The sequence below is a fragment of the Cervus canadensis genome, chromosome 2, assembly GCF_019320065.1.
Source record: "Cervus canadensis isolate Bull #8, Minnesota chromosome 2, ASM1932006v1, whole genome shotgun sequence".
NCBI classification, from domain to species: domain Eukaryota; kingdom Metazoa; phylum Chordata; class Mammalia; order Artiodactyla; family Cervidae; genus Cervus; species Cervus canadensis.
The window spans coordinates 107,544,868-107,568,551 of record NC_057387.1 but is presented as its reverse complement, the minus strand read 5'-3'; the positions used below and the strand labels follow the sequence as shown (position 1 = coordinate 107,568,551).

The 23,684-nt window shown below is 47.1% G+C and overlaps 1 protein-coding gene and 2 non-coding genes across 6 annotated transcripts in view; all 3 read right to left on the bottom strand.

Annotated features, from left to right (window-relative positions):
- Positions 1-478: 478 nt before the first annotated feature.
- The window catches only part of ATG16L1 (autophagy related 16 like 1), a 42,972-nt gene continuing 19,766 nt past the window's right edge, over positions 479-23,684 (bottom strand). For all 4 annotated transcript variants that reach the window (XM_043462017.1, XM_043462018.1, XM_043462019.1 and 1 more), the window contains 10 exons: positions 23,487-23,589; positions 20,764-20,869; positions 14,683-14,753; positions 13,977-14,048; positions 6,240-6,360; positions 5,886-5,991; positions 3,843-3,992; positions 3,698-3,745; positions 2,824-2,925; positions 479-2,031 (listed from right to left, as the gene is read on the bottom strand). In XM_043462017.1, the coding sequence (XP_043317952.1) occupies positions 1,938-2,031; positions 2,824-2,925; positions 3,698-3,745; positions 3,843-3,992; positions 5,886-5,991; positions 6,240-6,360; positions 13,977-14,048; positions 14,683-14,753; positions 20,764-20,869; positions 23,487-23,589 (973 nt within the window). In that variant the 3' untranslated portion in view covers positions 479-1,937. The remainder of the gene's footprint in view (positions 2,032-2,823; positions 2,926-3,697; positions 3,746-3,842; positions 3,993-5,885; positions 5,992-6,239; positions 6,361-13,976; positions 14,049-14,682; positions 14,754-20,763; positions 20,870-23,486; positions 23,590-23,684) is intronic.
- LOC122437524 lies at positions 7,929-8,190 on the bottom strand. Its single transcript, XR_006268336.1, has one exon.
- On the bottom strand, positions 22,247-22,522 carry LOC122437523. Its single transcript, XR_006268335.1, has one exon.

The following is a 23,684-nucleotide window of genomic DNA, read 5'->3' as shown; positions in this document are numbered from 1 at the left end:
GATGGGCTGGACAGAGGTCCTCAGGAGCAGGGGGGATACTCCAGGGTGACCCTAATTTGTTACGGCACAAGGCTGCTTCTAGATATCTTGAGCTGCTCTGAATAAATCACTCCTCAGTGAGGAAATTTATGCCCCTTCAGCACAGAAGAGGCCTGGAGGCTGAGAGACTCATACAGTTCACGACCTAGTCTACGAACAGCGTCTCTAGTGCGGGGACCCGGGCTCCTGCGGCCACAACGCGGAGCACACCACACAGCTACCAAAATCCCCAAGAGAGCCTTCTCTAGATTCAGTTAAGATCTTGTGAAACTGGAACACTGACGTTTATAGACAGCAGTAACAATGAACCATGAGGAAAGGCACTGGGAAAGTGTTAAACCATTATTTACAAACGAATGAGTACCAGGAAAATAAATGAAAGAAATAGCTTTTGCCCTTAGGATGAAGAGGAATAAAATAACCACCAAGAGGCATGGAGTTTTGAAAAGTATATAACAGATTTCTTCTTTTATTTACAATCAAGTTCTGTTGGGCAACATAATTAAATAAATAAAAGATGTGCCCTGGCCTGTGAACTTCAACTCCTCTCAACGCAAGTCCTCTGGACAGCAAATGAGGGAGGCGAGGGCCGGGGAAATGGGGCGTGTGAACCCTCCGCTCCTCGCCCTGCCCTAGCACTCGCCCCCAACAAGTGTCTGGAGAACGAGTATGGAAGGAAAAAAATAAAGTGCAAATGAGTAACTGATAAAAATTAATGGTGTTTCAGCCGCTCAAGAAACTAAAATTTTATAAACAAGTAAGATGGTAAAGATACATGTGTTTGTTTTCTAAAAAAAAAGAAAAAAAAACTGCACAGGCCAGTTTTTCCCTGGCCTAGTCACATGTCCTGAAATCTAAAGATGGCATTCCCATGCTTCCTGGAACGGGCTTCCTGCAATAAAGCACCGAGGGGGTATTGCACGTAGGCCTGGCAAAGGGGCGTGACCCGGAACCGCTGGCTCGGGGATAATACACCCGAGGCTCCCGATCCCACCCACCAGCCACCCTCACCCCCGTGTGGCGGGAAGAAGGTGGCGGGCTGACGGCTGGGAAGTTCCAGGTGATTCGGGAAATCAGTCTTCGCTGATTGACAGCACACCCGCTTTTCTGGAAAAAGTGTTTTGCACTTCCTCTCCTACCCCTACCCCCATTTTTTTTTTTTTTTTTAATGAAACAGATTTATTTCTTAGTCAAGAAATAGATATGTAGAACTGTTGGCAGCAGGGGTGGGGAGAGGCAGTTTTGAAGAACAGTTGCTTTCCAAGAACACTTCGGGAGAGCTAGGGAAATTCCAACAGTGATCAGATGAGACCAGAGTAAGAGCCCCTAATACAGACACAGAGCAGCAAGGAGGACCCCAGGCCCGCGTCTCCTCAGAGACCAGGGCAGCCCCCATGGGCTACCTGAGGGCAGGGGGTCCTGTTCAGGTTTCTGTTGATCCTGATTAAAGCAGGTCCCCTGGGAAAACGACCCAAGGGGACAGGACATGCGTCAGGCCAGGCCCGACCCTGGAGGACGGGAGGAAGCACAGGGGAGAACCAACGCCCTGGCGTGGGGGCGCCTTTGGCACTGCCGCCCAGGGGAGAGCACGGGCGCCCGCGCGCCCTCACTGAGGTACGCGAGGCGGGTGCCGGTAGTGTTGTTCTCGCCCCTCGATCAGGGCAGGACCCGAGCCCCTGGCTGAGGGCCGCAGCGTCAGTGTTTGCAGTGTTAGCTCTTCCAGGCTGGCAGGGGCCTCAGCCGCGACCCTCGGGGACCCTGCTCGCAGGCAGGCCCCGGCTCGCCTCGCGCTCTTCTCGGGAGGTCAAAGCCACACCCAACACGGCCCCTGCCAGGACAGAGCCGTGGGGCCGCCTGCTCCTCCAGCTCCAGCTCTGCTCTCTCCCGACGAGGGGCTGTCAGTACTCCGACCACAGCACGGCCTTACTTCCTTTGTCCACAGTGACCACGTGGGAGCCGGCGGGGGACCAGGCCACCGCGTTGATGGACGAGCTTCAAAGGGAGAGGTGGGGACACGGGTGAGACCTCAGTGAGCTGAGCGCCAGGCTCCCTCGCCATCAGGGGGTCAGTCAGGCCTGTCCCAGCACCCGGTTTACTCGCCAGTGTGGCCCCCCACGCGCAGACAGGCGCTCGCAGAGCAAAAGAACTTGGAGGAAGCCTGCCGTGATTCTAGGGGGCAGTTTAGGAAGGAAGGGAGCCGGGCCTCATCACGTTTGCCCTCAGGGAGTAGCTCTGAGTGAGTTAAGAACGACACTGCAGCCAGGAGCGCCGCAGGGCGCCCGGCTGGGGAGCAGGAGACGCGCCACCCTGAGCGGCAGCCCCGGCCAGGCCTGCCTTCTCAGCAGCAGCTGAGCTTGCGGGGACAGGACGAAGCTGAGAAAAAAGGGCGCTTGGGGCAAAGTATGTGAAAACCAGTGGTCACAAGCAGTCACTTTCCTGAGGAAAGGGACTAGAAGGGAGATGGGGCCGCAGAGGAGGAGGGCAGTGAAGGGGCAGGAGGACGCGGGGGTGCGCACACGATGAAGAGGCAGAACACAGGGCTCCAAGCCTTTCTCCAGTGGCCGCCCTAACTGGAACGTCCTGGAACATAAAGGAGCAGGAGCCGGCGGTCTGCGGTCCGCTGAGAACGGCCCCAGCTTCTCTCCACTGACCTTGCCCGCGGCAGAGAGCCCGAGTGGACATGGCCCTCATGGGGTCGACCTTGGGTCCAAGCCCGGGAGAGCACCAGGCCCTGGGAGCACCACGCTCAGAGCACCAGGCACCTCAGAGGGGCCACCGTCTTACCTGTGATACTTTGAGAGGACCTTCTCCACTTTCCCGGACAGCACGTTCCAGATGTACAGCGAGCCCTCGGCTGCACCCGCTGCCACGTAACTGCCGTCAGGGCTGGAGGACACACAGAGAAACGGCGTTCGTCACCCACTCTCAAGGCAGCGTCCTCACGGACCTCTCCCCAGGAAGTCAGGTTTGGTCTTCGCTTATGAGTCAAACTCATGACCACTCCTGGGTACCCAGAAACCCCAGGACGCTATTCACAGCCGTTTTGGCTGAAAGCTGCTAGACCGTTATCTGGCCTCACCAGCTGATGAGAGACGGTGCCAGCGCAGCACCGTTCCTTCCTGGGGGCACACGTCCCCAGTCTTCTCAAGCACACAGGGAGGCCAAAGGCAACCCCAAGTGGTGAAGGGCTCCCATCAGCTGGTGAACTGCCCGGTCACACGGTTCAGCGAAAGCAGAAAAGGAAGGACATGAGGACTGTGGAGGACCTTCTCCACAGTGTTGGCCCTGACCGTGGCAGTGTGTCTGTGAGAACGGAAAGGGAGGGAGCCCATTCCATTCCGCTGTGCTCCAGGAAACTCCCCACGCTGCCCGAAAAGCTCTCAGGGCTCTACTGTAACGAGCAGACAGAGGTGAACAAACCCGTTTATCACTGAAGCTTCCAGGAGGGCACACATTCTCAGTCACGGAAGGGACACTTTAGAAAGAGGGAGAGACAGCAACATCCAGGACTGAATGTGCAGGTACGCTCTGGTACCTGCTCGCGTGGAGACACTGTACAGATTCAGCTCATTTCCCAGTGGGAGGAGGCCCCTGCTCTACCCTGAGATGAGCCGTGTTGGGGCGGGCGGGCTGGGGCGGGCGGCGCCCCCCAACTGACCTGAACACAGCTCTCGTCCAGTCGGAGCCACACTTGAAGCCTGGCGCACTGAAACAGACAAGGCACCGTTACCCTGGAGTCCATGCCACTCAGGGTGTGAGCGCAGGCAGGCCTCTGGAAACCCAACCAGAGTGTCTTCAGTTACCTGAATGTCTGCCTGACAGCATTTATTCGTAGGTCAATAATTTTCAGCAGGTCATCTCGAGAGCAGCTGAGGAGTTCAGTTCTCTCTGGGTTTAAGTCCAGGGCAGTGATCTTTCCCAAGAGCTCCATCTCTCGGACGATACTCTCTGATCTACGAAAAAGATGGAAAATCTGAGAAAATGTAACAGAAAGGTCAGAACTTCCCCATTCCAAGCATGGTGGCATGCCATGGAGCGGGAAGGGTAGTCAATTCAACAAGAACGCAGTAGTCTTCAAGGACAGCAGAAGTGCTCCCAACCCCACACAAACCACCTCAGCCTCGGCTTTTATTATTTTGCCATCAACAGATTCTATTAAGTAGCTGTGAGTATCAGAACTCTGAAACTGGTAAGAATTAATTTCCTTGCTCATTTCTGAAATACAGTAATTGCCAATCAGAGCTTCTGATCAGTATGAACTAAGCAGGGCTACTGTTTAATTTGTTTTACTTCAATTTTATCATTTCAGCTTATCCAAAGAGATGTAAATTTGCTTTAGTGGGTCTGGGCTGCCTTCTACGGACAAGTGTGGACTCTCCTGGGAATCCTGCCATACAAAGTTCAGCTCCCAGGCCCTCCAACCCATCCTGGCGACTCTAGACGTGGAGCCCGGACACCCTGGCCACCTCTTCTTCCTTTTTTTCTCCCAGTTCTCCTCTGGGCCGCAGTCCACGCCAGGTCTGTGAGTAGCAATCCTCCACTGGGCCCTGCTGGTGATATAGCCAAAGGAGCTGCAAACCCTCCTGTGGTCATTCTGTTGTAAACTTTTGATGAAAAGATTTCCTATCCCAAACCATAATGAAGGCAGAGAGTTTACTTTATTGTTGCCACTCCACCTCCTGGGACTCAGGGCCTTCATCTGTTAAATTAGGGGATGGACCAGGAGCCTTCTAACATCCAGCTTAGCTCTATAATTCCGTACTTCAGTTCAACTGTCAGCCAACCAGTACACCTGAAACTAATCACAGTCACCCACGTCTAACCAACCCAACCTCACCCCGACTAGATGCCTCCCCTTTTACCCCCCACACCTGGCCCATCACCGAGACCCTGGCTCTCTTTCCATTTCCAGACACTCAGCCCTCCTGACGGCTCCCTGAGGGCTGCCCTCCTGCCACTCCACACACCAGCTCTGATGAATCCACTCTCATGTCTTCAAAGTCCTCCTGTGAGGATGTCTCAATTTTTCTCCCATCCAACTTCTCAGAAATTCTGTTTTCCCAAATACTCTATTAGAAGCTGCCAATCAATGCTCTTTTCTGAACATGTTCACAGCATCCTCTCCCTAAATCTGTCATTTATTCTCCATCTTGCTTTACTTCTTTCTCCCCTTCCTCACCCTCCACATCTAACCTGTAATGAGCGCCGTCCAAACTCTCCCAGGAACCGACTCCAGCTCCACATCGCCCTCTACTGCCCTGAGTTCAGCTCCTCAAGGCTTCAGTGACTTCCCTGCTCCTCACACACCCTCTAAAACGGCCGATGTAATCTACCCGACTCTCGTGAAGGAATCTCTTGCTAAACACCTGACAGCTTATGAGATCAAGTCACTCATCAATGGCGTGCAGAGCCTGCGGCAATCCGATCCCACCCACCCCGCTATCTGCTCTCGCCTGACCCCTGCCAGCTGCCCTCTGGGGCTCTTCTCTAGGCTCATCTTGAGAGACAGTCTTTAACATCCTTGGACAGCGGTGCCTAGCCCTACTTCAGCACACCCTGCAGACTGGTATGTCGGTCTCCCCAGTTACGCTTGAATCTACCTGACAACCTAGTTGTTCCACTGTTTACCTGGCAGAAAGTACAGTGACCAGTGAGGACACAGGGCATGCTCAGAGGTGACAACTCTGACATTCTACTTCAGGGTGAAGAATATCCAACCGGGAAGATAATGTCGGCTGCAGCCCATTTCTGCCATTTCCAGGCAGCAGCACAACCCACACACAAGACACCATCACAGTTCTAGCGCCCTCTCATCCGCCTCCCCACCAAGCTTGTGGGTGTTTTACCGGATGTCCCAGAAACGAATCTTCTTGTCAAAATGCCCACTCATCACACACTGCTCTGTGCAGACAATGTCATTGCAGCTGGATCCCGCAAATACCGTCTTTATGCCTAGAAGAACACCGAACACAAGCAGTCAGGCAGAGGCCCCTCCGTGCTGTGCACCCTTGCTTAAGGCGTCGGAACTGTTTATTTAAATGAAGCTTCAAACTTGAAAAACAGCCCCTACACGATCGCCACCCGACTTGAGACCACACTTGAAAAAGTGTTATCACACTAAATGCAGGCTTTAACGCAGAAACAAACAGCTCCACTGTTAGTTATCAAATCTTTCAGACACAGAGACTGAATTTCCTCACAGACTTTGCTGCGTAGATCCCAGAGTTTGAGGGTCCGGTCGTGACTTCCAGAAACGATACGTGCGTTGTCCAGCAGGAACTTGGCAGACAGCACTTTGCCACTGTGTCCCGTGAGCGTGTGCTAGGAGACAGAACATGGCCAGGGTGAGCCTCCGGGCGCGACGCTGGGAGTCAGGGGCCAACTGCCCGGGAGCCAGCGCCTCCAAACACCCTGAGGTCCAGTCAGGGGAACTCAGAGACGGAAGGATGAGCGGCTAGGGAAACACCCAGAAAGCCTGTCTCTGGGTACTGCCCACCGGTGAGGTATCAAGATGAAGAGAATAATCTCCCATCATAAATTTAAAAAAAAAAGGCTATAGAAAAATAAAAAATCCAACACCACTAGAACAAAGTTCACATGACCACATCCTCAGAATAAAGGAAGAGCAGGCAGAGGATCCAAACAGACATTTTTCCAAAAAAACAGATACAGATGGCCAATAGATACATGAGAAATGTAAACTGGTGTAGCCATTAAGAAAACTGTATGAAAAGCCCTCCAAAAATTAAAAAAAAACTGAAACCCCGTATGATCCACCAATTCTATTTCTGGGTAATTTTTCCAAAGAAAACAAAACCACTAATTTGAAAAGATATATGCACCCCTATTTTCACTGTAGCATTAATCACAACAGTTAAGATACGGAAGCAAGCTAAGTGCCCGATGGTAGACAAATGGATAAAGACATGGTAAATATATACAATGGAGTATCAAGTCATAAAAAAAGAATGAAATTTTGCCATCTGTGACAACATGGAGGAACCTAGATGATATGCTAAGTGAAATGAGTCAGACAGAGACGAGTATCACACAATTTTACTTATATGTGGGATCTAAAAACCAAATTTAACACCATACAAGACAGAAACAGACTCAGATATAGAGAACATACTGATGGTTGTGGGGGGAGTGGGGGGTATGAGAGAAAAGATGAGCAAGATTAAGAAGTACAAACTCCCAGTTACAAAAGGATTCACAGGGATGGGATTTGCAGCCACAGAGTACACTTAATAATACTGCAATGACTTCGCTGACAGATGATAGCTGGATGTATGGTGATGATCATTTGGCAATGTATAGGAATAATGAACCACTATTTTGTGCATCTGGGACTAACAGTGTGGTAGGTCAATATGAAAAAAAAAAGGACGCATAAAAACAGTATAATGAAGTACTCAGTAAAGGCTCTACCAAAGACAGCATACAGAACGAAAACAAAAATAGGATATCTGCATTTAGTCTTATTAGCCAACGAAATGGAAAAGAACAAGGCATACACTAATGGCATCTATTTAATATTATTAGATTTATGCTGCCTCTTTAATCTTGTGTGTTACAGAAAAATAACGTTTGTCTTCTCCCAAGCGTAAAAAAAAAAACACATGTAGAAACTTCCTGAATCTGCGTCCTCTACTGAGGCTAATTACACAACTTAAAAAGGGGGGAGGGGATGAGCACCTGCTTGGAATTAGAGCTATTACAGATACCTGTCTGCACTGTTCTTGCCATTTTCTGGAAGTCGGAATTATAAAAAGTCAGTTTCCTATTTAAAGCAGACCAGGCAGGATCACTGGAGGCATAATTTATAAAAGGAAACATCAGGACTCTTTAAATAAACAATTAAGACTTCCAGGCGTTTTTCAATCAGAGGTCTCAGCTTGAAACGTCAGACCACAGCCAGAGTCCAGCATTCCCAACAATCACATCTTTTTGTGACCAGCTGTCGGATGCCAGCCATGGCGTCTCCCCGGGTGGCCAAGGAACGTAGCACTGGGTTGTAACAGAGGGTCGCTGCCCTCTGCCCATCACTGCACTACTGGAGCCCAAGGGGAGAGCCGGCTGGGGGTGGCAGGGGTGCCAGGAAAGGATTTGGGGAGTCAGCCAAGTCTCTCCTATTTCTCAACATGGATCAACATATTTATGTGTGGAAATCTCAGAGGCTCAGAGGGCATTCAGGTATTCACCAGTGTTTTTTATAATTTTTTTTTAAAGGGGCTTTTTTTTGGGTGGTTGTTGTTTCGAGGCTTGTGGGATGATGGATTTTAGTTCCCCAACCAGGAACTGAACCTGGGCCCTTGGCAATGAAAAGTGTGGCACAGTAACCACTGGTTCGCCAGGGAATACCATCCTCACCACCCCAAAAAGCAGCTTCTAAAAGACCCTAATATATTTACTATAACTGCTACCTTCCTGGGTTTCACTCCAAACCCCTGAGCTGAGATCTCAAAGTTGAGTTATCATTTTAGAAACCAATCTTCCCTCTCTGCCCAGTAGAACAACTCCACATTATCACAGGAACAGAAAGCTCAGGGCCGCATGCACTTCCCCTCTTAGAAAGGGAAGTCTGCCCAGACTCCAAGACTCCTTCCTCTCACGTTTAAACCTCTCTGAAGCTGGACCAGCATCCTACAATCATGGCCAGCCAGGTGGCAGCCGTGCCAAGGCTGTGTGACAACCCCCTAGCAAAAAAGCTTATGTTAAATACAGTATATTTAACCTGTTCTACTGAAAAATGCTCAGTAGAAGTCATCTAATCTGCACAAACCCTGGGGAGAGACCAAAAGCTCGTGCAGGTACTTCTCATGCTATGTAAGCTATCAGTAGAAAACTATTTCACCAAAAAATTAAAATCGCGTTATCACACACACCAGGAGGGAAAAACACTGCTCGTTAAGTGGACAATGCCAATGCACTCATTGTGCTGACCCTAACTGCATGTTAATATGGAAATATCCCTGCATATTTATCCACTACATTTTTATTTCTTTCTGTACACATTTTTCCCCCAGTTGGAGTATAACTGTTTTACAATGTTGTGTTAGTTTTGTAACCCACTGCATTCAAAACTGCATAGCCTGGGCATCCACTTTTAATTTCATGGCACAAGCAATTTTCCATGTGACAGCTGAAAATACAGTTTGGGGGTCTCGCTGTTTGGCCAGAATACCCTGGGTCTCTAAGTCTGTAAAAGACTAATCTCTTCCTCATGCTGCTTAGAAGGGTGACCCATGCACATGGCACACAGTTGACCCTCTAGAGTTTCTGTAATGTAATTAATATAGGCAAACAGTCCATAATAGGTAAACAGGCTTCAAGTAATAAGATTATAATCTAATTGAAACTTCCTTGGCCAGCAGATACCTAGATTCCTTTAAAAGTTTCACAATCAGAAATGATACTGCAATGAATATCTATGAGTATAAGGCTTCCTTGTGACTTATTTCCTAGCTCTTCACATGTGTTACTTCTAAAAACTCTGGATTTCTGCTTATCTTCTTCTTGTCCAATTGGACAAAACCTGAATGAAGCTAGCTAGTTCCATCTCCATGCTCTCAATGGTATTGAATTTAGCTCCTGCAAGGAGATCCAACCAGTCCATCCTAAAGGAAATCAGTCCTGAATATTCATTGGAAGGACTGATGTTGAAGTTGAAACTCCTGATGCGAAGAGCTGACTCATTTGAAAAGACCTTGATGCTGGGAAAGACTGAAGGCAGGAGGAGAAGGAAACGACAGAGGATGAGGTGGTTGGGTGGCATCACTGACTCAATGGACATGAGTCTGAGTAAACTCCGGTAGTGGTGATGGACAGGGAAGCCTGGCCTGCTGAAGTCTTCACTCATCTTTTGAGGGTTTTTTTTCTGGCTTTCCTGGTGGCTCAGATGGTAAAGTGTTTGCCTGTAATGCGGGAGACCCAGGTTCGATCCCTAGGTCGGGAAGATCCCCTGGAGTAGCAAATGGCAACCCACTCCAGTGTTCTTGCCTGGAGAACTCCCGTGGACAGAGGAGCCTGGTGGGCCACAGTCCACGGGGTTGCAAAGAGTTGCACACAACTGAGTGACCCCACTGTAAGATTGTTTAGGCAGAGTTGAAAACACCCCACCTTGAAAGGCGTCTTCTGGAACGGACCCCTTTCAGCACCAGGCTGTTTCTAGGACACCTTTCCCGAAAGAATTTTAAAGCAAGCACTTGACCAGCCGCTCTGGCCTTCTGGTCTCACCCGACACTGCCCCCTCAGCATACGAGCTGAGAAGACACTGACCAGGGCTTGCATCTCGTGTTTCAGAACACAGATGCCCATTCAAGCCTACTAACACCCTCTGCAAAATACAGCAGCCAGAGCCTCCTGGACAGGGAGCCTACTCACTTCCTGGGCCCTGGTAAGGGTTTCATGTGGTTTCTGTGGGTATGTGAACCTGCTAAAAAGGCCTTCTGACCTCCTTCACACATTTACCAAGTGAGAGGGCACGGCTGTGAGCCCTGGTCCAGCACAGGAGGCTACAAGCCCTGGCACCAGCCCCCAGCTCGTCAGCACCCAGCTTGGGGCTCCAGCAGCTCCTCCAGCGAGACTCGCCCACCTCTGCAAACCAGCTCACTCTACCTCCAGGTCTCCTCCTAATTTCAGACCCAAAAGCTGACACCTATCTGTTCAGAACTCTTCTACCAGGTACAAATACCATCCGGCACCCAACTCCTTGTTTCACTCATCTAAGGGCCTAAAACGTAAGGAAGGCTGTATGTCCCTTTGCACTCTTTTGACAGTTTTGCTATATCTCAGGTGAAAATGATTCAGGCCAACAGAACACAGGAAACAGCACAGGCCTCAGTCCCAAGTCCCATCTTTTCATCTGTTCACTGGTGACCCCAGGCAACTCTGCGGGCTTAGCGAAGCCTCGGTTTTCCCATCTACCCACCTCCCCTGGATTCCTGAGAATTAAAAGCAGTAACGTATTAACATAATACAGCTAGTGGATGCAATGAAATTCTAGCAGAATTATTTAAATCCCTAAAGGATGATGCCATCAAGATTTTGCACTCATTATGTCAAATCTTGAAGACCCAGCAGTGGCCACAGGCCTGGAGAAGGTCAATCCTCAACCCAATTCCCAAGAAGGGTAGTACCAAAGAATGTGCTAACCATTGGACAACTGCACTCACCTCCCATGCTAGTAAGGTCATACTTAAAATCTTGCATGCTAGGCTTCAGCCAGATGTCCAAGCTAGGTTCAGAAAAGGAACAGGAACTACAGATCACACCGTCAACATTTGCTAAATTATACAGAAAGCAAGGAAATTTCAGAAAAACATCTATCTGTTTCATTGACTACACTAAAGCCTTTGACTATGTAGATCATGACAAACTATAGACAGCTCTTAAGAGGGATGGGAATACCAGACCATCTTACCTGTCTCCTGAGAAACCCGTATGTGGGTCAAGAAGCAACCGTTAGAACCCTGTATGGAACAACTGATTGGTTCAAGATCGAGAAAGGAGTAGGACAGGGCTGTCTGCTGTCACCCTGTTTGTTTAACCTATACGCTGAGCACATCATGAGAAATGCTGGGCTGGGTGAGTTACAAGCCGGAATCAAGGCACGTGGGAAAAACATCAAACTCAGATATGCAGATGACAGCACTCTAATGGCAGAAAGCAAAGGAACTAAAGAGCCTCTTGATCAGGGTGAAGGAGGAAAGTGAAATATTAAAAAAACTAAGATCATCGCATCCAGTCCCATTACTGCATGACAAACAGAAGGGGAAAAGGTAGTGACAGATTGCCTCTTCTCAGGCTCCAAAATCACTGAGGACTGTGACTGCAGCCATGAAATCAGAAGACTGCCTCTTGGCAGGAAAGCAATGACAAACCTAGACAGTGCGCTGAAAAGCAGAGATACTACTCTGTCGATAAAGGTCTGTATAGTCAAGGCTATGGTCTTCCCAGTGGTCACGTACAGTTTTGACAGCTGGACCCTAAAGAAGGCAGAACACCAGAGAATTGATGCCTCCAAACTGTGGTGCTAGAGGAGACTCCTGAGAGTCCCTTGGACAGCAAGGAGATCAAACCAGTCAATCTTAAGGGAGATCAACCCTGATTCACTGGAAGGACTGATGCTGAAGCTGAAGCTCCAGTATTTTGGTCATCTGATGCGAACAGATGACTCACTGGAAAAGGCTCTGATGCTGGGAAAGACTGAGGGCAGAAGGAGAAGAGGGCATCAGAGGATGAGATGGCTGGACAGCATCACCGACCAAATGAACATGAACTTGGGAAAACTCTGGGAGATGGTGAGGGACAGGGAGGCCTGGAGTGCTACAGTCCATGGGGTTGCAAAGAGTTGGACACGACTGGGCGACTGAACAACAACAACAACAATATACGTAACACACTCGACTACTGGGTCTGTTTTAAGGTCTGCAAGAGTAATCCAACCCCACCACAAATTTCCACCGAGTGAGTGATGGTTACCTAGAGAAGGCATGCCCAGGACGGACTGTGATGCTACCAGAACAGGCTAGACCACCTTTCCCAGCTGAGGATGCGGGACCATCAGGCCCCGACTGGAAACTCATCCGAGCATGTGCACAGATGTGAACCGGGACTTGAGAGGCGTCCAGCCCTGCCCACAAGCATCCAGCAGTCCCCCTCCCTGTTCCTCCAAGAACACGAAACAGGCCCTTCAGCTGTCATTAGATAGCCGTCTCTGTCGTCCTCACGTCTCATGCTTTGCACGTGGATGGTCTTTCGGCTGAGAATCAGGAACTGCAACCCTTTGTGTGCGAGCTAGCGCCTGTGCTGTGCCGTGTTTTAGTTGCTCGGTCATGTCTGATCCGTGCGACCCCATGGACTGCAGCCCGCCAGGCTCCTCTGTCCATGCGGATTCTCCAGGCAAGAATACTGGAGTGGATTGCCGTGCCCTCCTCCAGGGGATCTTCCCAGCTAGCACCTAACACTGGCTATCTTCCATACAGTTCCTTGAAGGAAATGGAAAGCCCGGTGGTGAGTGAGCGGTGGGTTTCTAGCCATTCTTCTGGCTCCGTCCCTGCACCACAGCCTCAGGCCATTGGAAATGACCTCCTAGACCACTGTATTGCAGCCCCCCAATTCCCTGTAGATTATCTCTAGGAAGTTCATCTTCACATCATACATTCTGCTTGTCATGTGAGTTGACGCACAGGTTTGTATCAAGTGTTTTCTGGGGGTAAAATGCCTATCAATGTCAAGTAAATCCTCCACCTCATCTTTCAGTAGCCTTCATTTAATAAGCTCATGCGAAGGCTGCTTCAAGCTTAAGGAGAAAAACGTGTCTTTAAATTAATCTATATCTTCTAACTAGAACAAAAGTGATATAACCATCAAATTTCTGTCTTTGTATAGAATCCAAGAGACTTCTTGGCGAGTGTGGGTTTAGACTGCAGATTTCTTCAACATCTGAACCCACGGTTCTTACTTTCCTGTACACCTGTCTCCTGGCTTTGTGTGAGGTGTTTTATCTGTATCATAACTGCACCCACAAGAACTTCTCCATAGCCTACTTTCCAGCTCTACTTTGAGAGGTGATTAAGTCTTGGGGTCCTTAAGAAACACAGCTTACACGCTGGTGCTAAAATAGCTGAAGTTAAGCTAAGACTGACCTACCTAAAAACCTTAGCTCTTATGAACGGGAGTATCCGAAGTCTTTCATGGAAATGTGATGGTTTCCTACGGCGAATATTTCAGAGCTGGATATTGGACAAAGAACGTGAAGTGGAAACATCAATTTTCCTAAGGAGGAAAGGGCAGGGGGAATCAAGTCTGATCTGCAGGACAACACACAATTCTCCTAACACATCACCCTGCCATTTCCTACATGTTGTGACTGATACCCAACCACAGGAGTCTGTAGGTTGTACTGACTTTCCTTCTTAACTGGGTCTTACCCGTAACCGGTAGTCATCCACGGTCCAGATGCGGCTTGCAAAATCATTTGAGGCTGCTAAGAGGTAAGATCCCTACAGGAAAGCAGGGGAGAAGGAAAAACAGATAACTTCAGTTCACATGATACAAATTTCCTCATATCAAACCCAAGAAGGTTTAGATGACAAAAACCATATACCTGATCTGAATACCGTTAAAACCAGAATTCTGTTAACTTATCAATCCCTGTTAACTTCAGACCTCTCTCCTGAGCCTGCTCAACCTTGCCTGAAGGCTGTAGATATTACACCTCCAACTCAAAATGGAACTCATCCCCCTGTGCTCACTTCCACCCCACTTTGGTAAGTGCAAGTACTAATTCTCTACACCCGCCCAAGTCCACGAGCCCAGAGGCGCCAACTCCCCAGCCTCACCTCCCAGCTGTCCCCCAGCTGTAGACCCTCTCCTTTCCACCTACATTGACTCAGCCCAAACTAGAGCCTTTATCAAGTCTGGCGAGATGCTGACTAACTGGGTTCCCACAGACCCATCTTCAACCTACTCACGATCAGCACTGACTTCTTACCCTATTGGCATCCTTTTCTAACATTAAGATAGAAAACAGCAGAGAAACCAGGTAGGTTATTTTTAAATTTCAAGAACCAGAGGTCGAAAACGGTTTCTAAATACCTCTCAACTCACCCATCTCCGTGGATATCAGGTACTTACAGCACTATCAAATTCAATGCTTGTAACGCCTGCATTACTGCCGGACAGGGAGCCCCTGAGCTCACATCTGTCTGCATAAAAACAAAGATGCCAACATAGCAATTAAAATGAGGCACTTGGAACACAATGGAAGCTAATTACATGGTCAAAAACAACTTCCCCGCATCTTTACAGAATCAAGTAGTAGGACAAACAGCATAATGAGACCAAAATTTTCAGCTGACCAGTTCGCAAAGCGATGAATGCACTAGAGGGTGCAGAGCCCAGCATTTTCCAGTTGGCTCCTACACTGCTCTTTTTAAGAAATTTAGTGTCATCAACTCCCTTTACAAAAGTGCAGGAATTTAAAAACATGTCAATTGACCTACAGTTTATTTAGTTATTTGACTTACACAAACACATCTTCGTCAACTTAACTATCACTTTCATAGAAACTGACCGTTAAAATTTCAGAACCCAAGTACGAAAAGAAAGTTTTACTTATAGTTATGTAAACTGGCTAGTCATTAGATTTCCAGTAAAGCTATTCTGGAGTTCCTGGGATTTATTTGTTCACTCTACCTATGTGAACCTAAGGTTCTGGTGAACCAGTCGCCTGCCAGCGCTCCCCTGAAGCCCACCTCACCCCCAGGCTCTCACCGACAGGCCCGGCCACTCACCCCTGGACTCTGCTTGCAGACTCTGGCCACCCTGAGGGCAACTTTTATTTTACAGATAAAAGGACAAATCTCAATGATGCTGTGATTAAATTCCTTTTTTAAAGGGTATCTTAAGGATAACCTAGATAGACAAGCTAGGGAAATAGTTAGGGAACCATTCAAATCAAATTCATAAGACAGGAGCACAGAACAGTATACATTTCAACGGAGAGCCTTTTCTTTCAGGACTTCTGAATGCTAATAAAAATGACATAAATATGGATTTGGAGCTGTCAAATACATTTATGGCCAGGACTATTAAGCTGGTGAGCAAATCCCTGAATTAATTTGCAAAATACAGCACATTTAATGCCTTTTCCTGGATCCTAGCTTTCAAAAGATTTTCAAGAGTCTAAAAAAGGTCGACACCTACTAATTAAGGACTTTATTTAGATTAGATCTTTATACAGACAAAAATACTATAGCAAATTCTAAAAAAAATCTCTGTGCTAAGTCACTTCAGTCGTGTCCGACTCTGTGCGACCCCATCCCTGGGATTCTCCAGGCAAGAACACTGGAGTGGGTTGCCATTTCCTTCTCTCTGTGGCTCATGCCTAAAACATTACTCTGTCTGGCAGGTGACAAAGTGCCAAAACCTCAGCAATGATCACTGAGCGCCAGTTTGCACAGGAGACGGAGCCCAAAAGACCAAAGATCCTCCTGTTTCATGAAAGGCCTTTTGGACTTGGTCTCTTCCAAGATTCAGTAAATATTAGCCAAGGCGGGGGGCGGAAATTATACACCAAGTAAGCCATCTGTGGAGGAAAAGTCCTATAATTAGTTAGAACATGACTGATATTTGTTCCTGAAAACTATTAAAAAAAATGCTGCCAGATGTTCTATGTTATTTCTGTAGATTTAGTAGAAATTTTTCATTTTACTAACACAGTTTATGCTCTGGCACAAATAATGTCAGTATTAATTCTGATTAGTGTTCACTTCCTCTTTGACAGCAAAAAGCTAATACTTCTACTAGTGGCTGGATCTCTAACTTTCTCACAGGTATTTTTACTGACCAAGGAGTAAAAGGAAAGTATTTCTAGAGCTATTTGTATTTATTTGCAAGGTATAATCAAAATAGACTATCTGTGTAGATATTTTTTTAAGTCGCCAAATCTCTGTTCTTATCATTTTATGATTAAGTTTCAGCAATTCACCCAAGCTCAGGCCCTAGCTCACCACTTTGTCCACATAAATCACCCACATAGATCAAGAAGCGTCTGTGAGTTTTCGTCTCTCAAACAGGGGTGATACCCACCTGTCTAACAGCACAGGGCTACGGTGAGGCTCAGAGGAGATAAAACAGACAAAGGCATGACAGCGCTACCTCTTGTTGGACAGTGAGCACACATGTGCTCCCACTAAGGAAAGCTGACAAAGGGGTTCCTACAGAATCCTTCAGCCTGTCCTTTGACCTTGTCTTGTTAAAAGTACATGTATATTTAACCAAGTATCAAAATGTGGAAAGTGGGCTATGCCTAAGCTCAGACATCTGGGAGAGGGTTTCACTAACTCCCCTTTCTTGTTTCAATGCCATCCCATTTTGAGTACTCCGAGGTCACTCCTAAAACAAAACGTAATCAAAGAGACTCAGTCTTGATCTTGGAAGAACAAGCCCCCCAGGTAGGAAGGTCTCCAATTTGCTACTGCGGAAGAGTAGAGGGCAATTACCAATAGCTCCAGAAAGAATGAAATGGCTGGGCCAAAGTGGAAATGACGCTCAGTCTTGGATGGGTCTGGTGGTGAAAGTAAAGTCCGATATTCTAAAGAACATTATTGTATAGGAACCTGGAATGTCAGGTCAATGAGTCAAGGTGAATTGGACATGGTCAAGCAGGAGATAGCAAGAGTAAACATCAACATTCTTATGAATCAGTGAAGTAAAAAGGACGGGAATGGGTGAATTTAATTCAGATGACCATTATATCTACTACTGTGGGCAAGAATCTCTTAGAAGAAATGCAATAGCCTGACATTCAACAAGAGTCCGAAATGCAGTACTTGAGTGCAATCTCAAAATTGACAGAATGAACTCAGCTCATTTCCAAGACAAACCATTCAGTATCACAGTAATCCAAGTCTATCTCCCATCGTAATGCCAAAGAACCTGAAGTTGAACAGTTCTACAAAGACCTCCAAGATCTTCTACAACTAACACCAAAAAGAGATGTTCTTTTCATCATAGGGGACTAGAATGCAAAAGAAGGAAGTCAAGAGGATACCTGGAGTAACAGGCAAGATGGCCTTGGAGTAAAAAATGAAGCAGGTCAAAGGCTAATAGAGTTTTGCCAAGAGAACGCACTGGTCATAGCAAACACCCTCTTCCAACAACACAAGAGAAGACTCTACACATGGACATCACCAGATGGTCAACACTGAAATCAGATTGATTATATTCTTTGCAGCCAAAGATAGAGAATCTCTATAAAGTCAACAAAGCAAGACCTGGAACTGACTGTCGCTCAGATCATGAACTCCTCATTGCAAAACTCAGGCTTAAATTGAAGAAAGTAGGGAAAACCACTAGGTCATTCGGATATGACCTAAATCAAATTTCTCATGAATTTACAGTGGAGGTGATGAATAGATTCAAGGCATTAGGTCTGGTAGACAGAGTGCCTGAAGAACTATGGACGGAGGTTTCTAACACTCTACAGGAGGCAGTAACCAAAATCACCTCAAAGAAAAAGAAACGCAAGAAGGCACAGTGGTTGTCTGAGGAGGCCTTACAAATAGCTGAGAAAAGAGAAGCAAAAGGCAAAGGAGAAAAGGAAAGATATACCCAAATGAATGCAAAGTTCCAGAGAATAGCAAGGAGACACAAGGCCTTCTTAAGTGAACACTGCAAAGAAATAAAGGAAAACCACAGAATGAGAAAGACTAGAGATCTCTTCAAGAAAACTGGAGACATCAAGAGAACATTTCGTGTGAGGATGGGCACGATAAAGGACAGAAACAGTAAGGACCTAACAGAAGCAGAAGAGATTAAGCAGAGGTGCCAAGAATACAAAAACGGTCTTAATGACCAAGCCACGATGGTGTGGTCATCACCTAGAGCCAGACGCCCTGGAGTGTGAAGTCAAGTGGGCCTTGGCAAGCACCACTACAAACAAAGCTAGTGGGGGTGATGGAATTCCAGCTGAGCTGTTTCAAATCCTGAAAGACGATGCTACTAAAGTGCTGCACTTACTATGTCAGGAAATGTGCAAAACTCAGCAGTGGCCACAGGATTGGAAAAGGCCAGTTTTCATTCCAATCCCAAAGAGGGACAATGCCAAAGACTGTTCAAACTACCAGACATGTTAGCAAGGTAATGCTCAAAATTCTTCAAACTAGGTTGTAGCAGTATGTGAACCAAGAATTTCCAGATGTGCAAGCTGGATTTAGAAAAGGCAGAGGAACCAGAGATCAAATTGACAACATTCACTGGATCCTAGAGAAAGCAAAGGAATTCCAGGAAAACATCTACTTCTGCTTCATTGACTATGTGAAATTCTTTGTGAGGATCACAAAAAATTGTGGAAAATTCTAAAGAGATGGGAATACCAGACCACTAAAGACCTCTAAAGAGATAGGAATACTTACCTGCCTCCTGAAAAATCTTTATGCAGGCTAAGAAGCAATAGTTAGAACCAGACATTGAACAACTAACTGGTTCAAAACTGGGAAAGGAGTAATACAAGGCTGTATATTGTCACTTTTCTTATTTAACTTCTATGCAGAGTAAGTACATCATGCAAAATGCCAGGCCGGATGAATCATAAGCTGAAATCAAGATTGCAGAGAGAAATATAAACCACCACAGATATGCAGATGACACCACTCTAATGGCAGAAGGTGAAGAGGAACAAGAGCCTCTTGATGAGGTGAAAAAGAGTGAAAAACCTGGCTTAAAAATCAACATTCAGAAAACTAAGATCATGGCTTCTAGTTCCATCACTTCATGGCAAACAGAAGGGGGAAAAAGTGGAAACAGTGACAGATTTTATTTTTTTGGGTTCCAAAATCACTGTGGATGGAGACTGCAGTGAAGAAATTAAAAGACACTTGCTCCTTGGAAGGAAAACTATGACAAACTTAGATAGTACATTAAAAAGCAGAGACATCACTTTGCTGACAAAGGTCTGTCTGCTCTAAACTATGGTTTTTCCAGTAGTCATGTAGGATGTGACAGCTGGACCAGAAAGAAGGCTGAGCACTGAAGAATTGATGCTTTCGAATTGTGGTGTTGGAAGAGACTCCTCAGAGTCCCTTGGACTGCAAGGAGACCAAACCAGTCCATCCTAAAGGAAATTAACCCTGAATACTCACTGGGAGGACTGATGCTGAAGCTTCAATACTTTGGCCACTTGATGCAAAGAGCCTGCTCATTTGGAAAAGTCCCTGATGAAGGCTGGAGAAGGAAATGGCAACCCACTCCAGTTTTCTCTACTGGAGAATCCATGGACAGAGGAGCCTGGCAGACTACAGTCCATGGGGTCGCAAGAGTTGGACACAACTTAGTGACTAAACCACCACCACTGATGGAGGCAAAAGGAGAAAGGACGGCAGAGGATGTGATGGTTGGATGGCATCACCGACTCCAACTCAGACGTGAATTTGAGCAAAATCTGGGAGACAGTGAAGAACAGAGGAGCCTGGTGCAAAGAGTGCACCAATCCATGGGGTCGCAAAGAGTTGGACATGACTTAGCCACTGAAAAACAACAAGATGATACACCCTCCTTTTAAACTAATTAATGGTTGTGCTGCGTCTTCGCTGCAGTGCTCGGGCTGTCTCCAGCTGTGGAGCATGGGCTCGAGGGTGGGCAGGCCCAAGCAGTTGCAATCCACAGGCTTAGTTGCTCCTCGGCCTGTGGGATCTTCCTGGACCAAGGATCGAACCTATGTCACCTGCACTGGCCAGATCTTTAACCACTGGACAACGAGGGAAGTCCCATACTCGTCTCTTTAGTCTCAAGCTTAGATACAATGTCATTTTTTCCCCCAGGTGATGGCCATTGGCATAATTAAATACACAGCTTGATGTGTAATTTTATTACTAATTTTTATGTGCAATTTTACTAGTCCATGACTAAGACTTTTTTATTTCAAATCTAAAACCTGCCCTATCTTAGAAGATGCTCTGACTGGCATACACTTGAGAAAACACGAACGCTAAAGTATCTGGAATTTAGTAGCATTCTCTCGCCACTACTTGGAAACCCAGAGCACACACAGACGCGGCTGTGTCAGCTGTAAAGGGTAACTGGGAGTTAACAATGCTTTGGTCAGATGATTCCTTACACAAAATACCGCACATTTCAAGAAGATGAACAATTCAGACTGCCAACCAGACGTCACCAGCACGCTTCTTTCTGTGTCTCACTCTGGAGAGACCTTACCTCCAAACACTTCCCAGAGCTTCACCCTGCGATCCATGCCTCCCGTGGCCAGGAGCCGGGAGCCCGGGCTGAACTGCACGGCATTGACCTCCCCGTCGTGCGCGTCCTGCAAAACAGACGCCAGCTTCAACCTGGGGTAACCGCCACTCCCAAGAAGGGGGCCAAGACAGATCAACGCTCTGGACGCTTAACCAGACGTTAAACACTGCTCAAAAAGTCATAAATGTGGGTTCCTGGCCCACAGTCTCCAAGGATTCTATTGTCATTAAATTCTTATTTTTTTTTCCTATTTATTAAAATACTGTGCAATATTCTTAAAAAACATTCAAAACCTGTAGAGACTAACTGCCTAAAGTTTGTCTTTGAGTTAATTTTGTTTCTTCTAAGAATAATGTAATGTCAATCTATACTATGATCTTCACAGCTTAAAAGTAAATCTGTGGTTAACTGCCTCTCTTCTGGTCCAGACTGCATTAAAACACATATTAAACTATGTATCAAATTAGTGAAAAAAAATCCTTTTTTTAAAAAAGGCTTTCATTTTGATTGTCCAAGGGAGGGTGCACCTAACATGGAGAGTCCTAACAAGAGCAGCTGCCGGTCCTACCACGAGTCAGCGTTGGAGAGGATCCAGGAGTTCGTCCTGGAGAAAACACGGCACTAATATTCACTGTTACAGCAGCCGGACCTCCGCCAGGTTTCTTAACTTTCTGAAGCCTCAGTTTGCCCATCTATAAAAATAAGGACTTCTGCAAGCCCTATAGGCTTGGATCGCGTCTGACCAAGACGAAGCCTTCAATAAAAGTAACAGGTGTTATTTTGGGAGAACTTAATTCTTCACAGAGAAATGTCTTGAGACTGGCATCCACACTGGACACATCTGAAAAGACGGCATCTGTGTTCAAGCTGAGAAGGGAAACCAGACAGGAAGCTCCCCAGCCTAGAATGGGGTGAGAGAATAGTGGACGTCACTATCATCTCCTCTCTGAAAAGACCATGGATTTCAAAATATCCATGAGTAAAATCATTATGAGATCTACTTTAAATTGCTCCAGCTAAAAGTTTGTGTATGTGTGTGGTCGTAAGACTGGCTAATGTGGCTAACTGAAGCTGCCCAACAGCAGTTTTTAATCCCTATTTCTGCTTACATTTGAAGATTTTCATAATAAAAAGGCTGGGGGAGGTGAAGGCTGCAACACATGGATTATAAATATTAAATCACTAAAAAGGTCACTCACTTGCCTAAAAAGGTCACTTTAGGAATACAAAATCTCATCTTTGCCTTTGCTTGGGACTGAAAAAGGTACCTCAACTGCTGAGAAAGTGACTCATAAAGCTGACTGGACTATAAATAGCACTTATGATTGCTTTGCCTTCTCGCCATCCTCTCGAGTCCCAGTGCCGAAAAGCCATCTGACAGGCGGTCCAACTTTCCACCTCCATACGATTCGTTTTCTTTCCAGTGCTCCCTTTCCACCCTGGAGGTCTCAGATTGAAAACTTGAGATCATGCACCATCACACCCATGGCTGCCGCTCATCAAGCTCCAGCGTGGCTGGTTTTGTTGGATACTGGTCAGCTGTGCACTGTCGACTCTTCAGAAGCACGCACTGACAGAATCCCATGCTATCAGCTGCTCCATTAGCCCACACACATGACTCAAATGTGATGGGAGGGGAAAATGGGCTGCTGGGAGCTGAGGGCAGGGCGGGGACTGTGACCTTATGTGCAATCAGACCTTTTACCAATCATCACTGACCTCCGAGGGGCCCGGCCCGTTAAAGAATCACAGTTAGGAGCACAGTGGGAAGGGGCTGGAACGGTTCCCCATCCACCTCCTCCTCCAGAGCAGGACTCTCTTTACAATGACCAAGGTGGCCACTCAGCCAGTTCACTGTACAGAAGTAACTATTAAAAGTTTCCCTTTATGCCTGAAACTGAAAGCTCCTGCCACGTAAACTCCACCCCATTCTAACAGCAAGTCTTTCTCTCCCCAAAGCTGGCTCTCCCTGTGCAATCAAAGCATCAGCCCAACTAACTGGGCTCTGCTCTCCTCCCCAGCCCCCGGCCCCCTCTGGTAGCCCTGAGCCAGGGACTCTGTTTCCCTGGGCGGGTCTCATGCCTGCTCAATCACACCAGCAGGGACCTGGATCAACCTTTAGTTCTAGGACCCAGCTTCTCACACCAGTGTTGGCTGTGACATCACAGCAGCTTCTGCCCAGGCCTGTCTCCTGCTTCCAACCAGGTGTTCCTGATGGTTAGAAGTCACAGGGACGTGGGCATAATTAACGAAGCCAAGAGCTGCCCAATCGACCTTCCAGAACAGATCGCTGACTAAAAACTCTTAACTGGAGCCAAGCAGTGATGCCAAATGCGAGAGTTATTCTCTCGCGTTTCACTATCCCGAGTCAGTGTCCTCCTGTCTCACCCCTCCTGTCCTTTCTCTCACCCAGGCCTATATCTCAGAGGGCGGCTGGAAACCAACTCTGTTCTCTGAAGACGAGCAAAACTAATGGATTTTGCTTTATTTTACCCAAGCAATCTTGCTTTGCTTATCAAAATATAATCAACCCTTTCTATCAGAGAGCCAACAGGTGTAAAAGCTCCACGTAAATGAAACCGGAATGGAAAGCTTAGCTGCAGCAGGAGAAAGGATCCCTCAATGGTCAGGCTCTGTTTCCGCGAGAAGCTTGGTGAGGCTTGGGGATGATAAACCACACTTACAAAGACAGACACTGCAGTCGTCGGCACCCTCACTTCTTTACTAGCACCGGGATGAGGATCCACGTTATCCTGGGGAACTGGAAAGGAAGAGACAGAGCGCCTCCTAAGAAGTAACATAAAGGACAGTGTTAGGACTATATGGACTCACGGTCCGCCCGCCTCTCAGCAGGGACTCAAAGACGCCGCTTATCAGTAGCT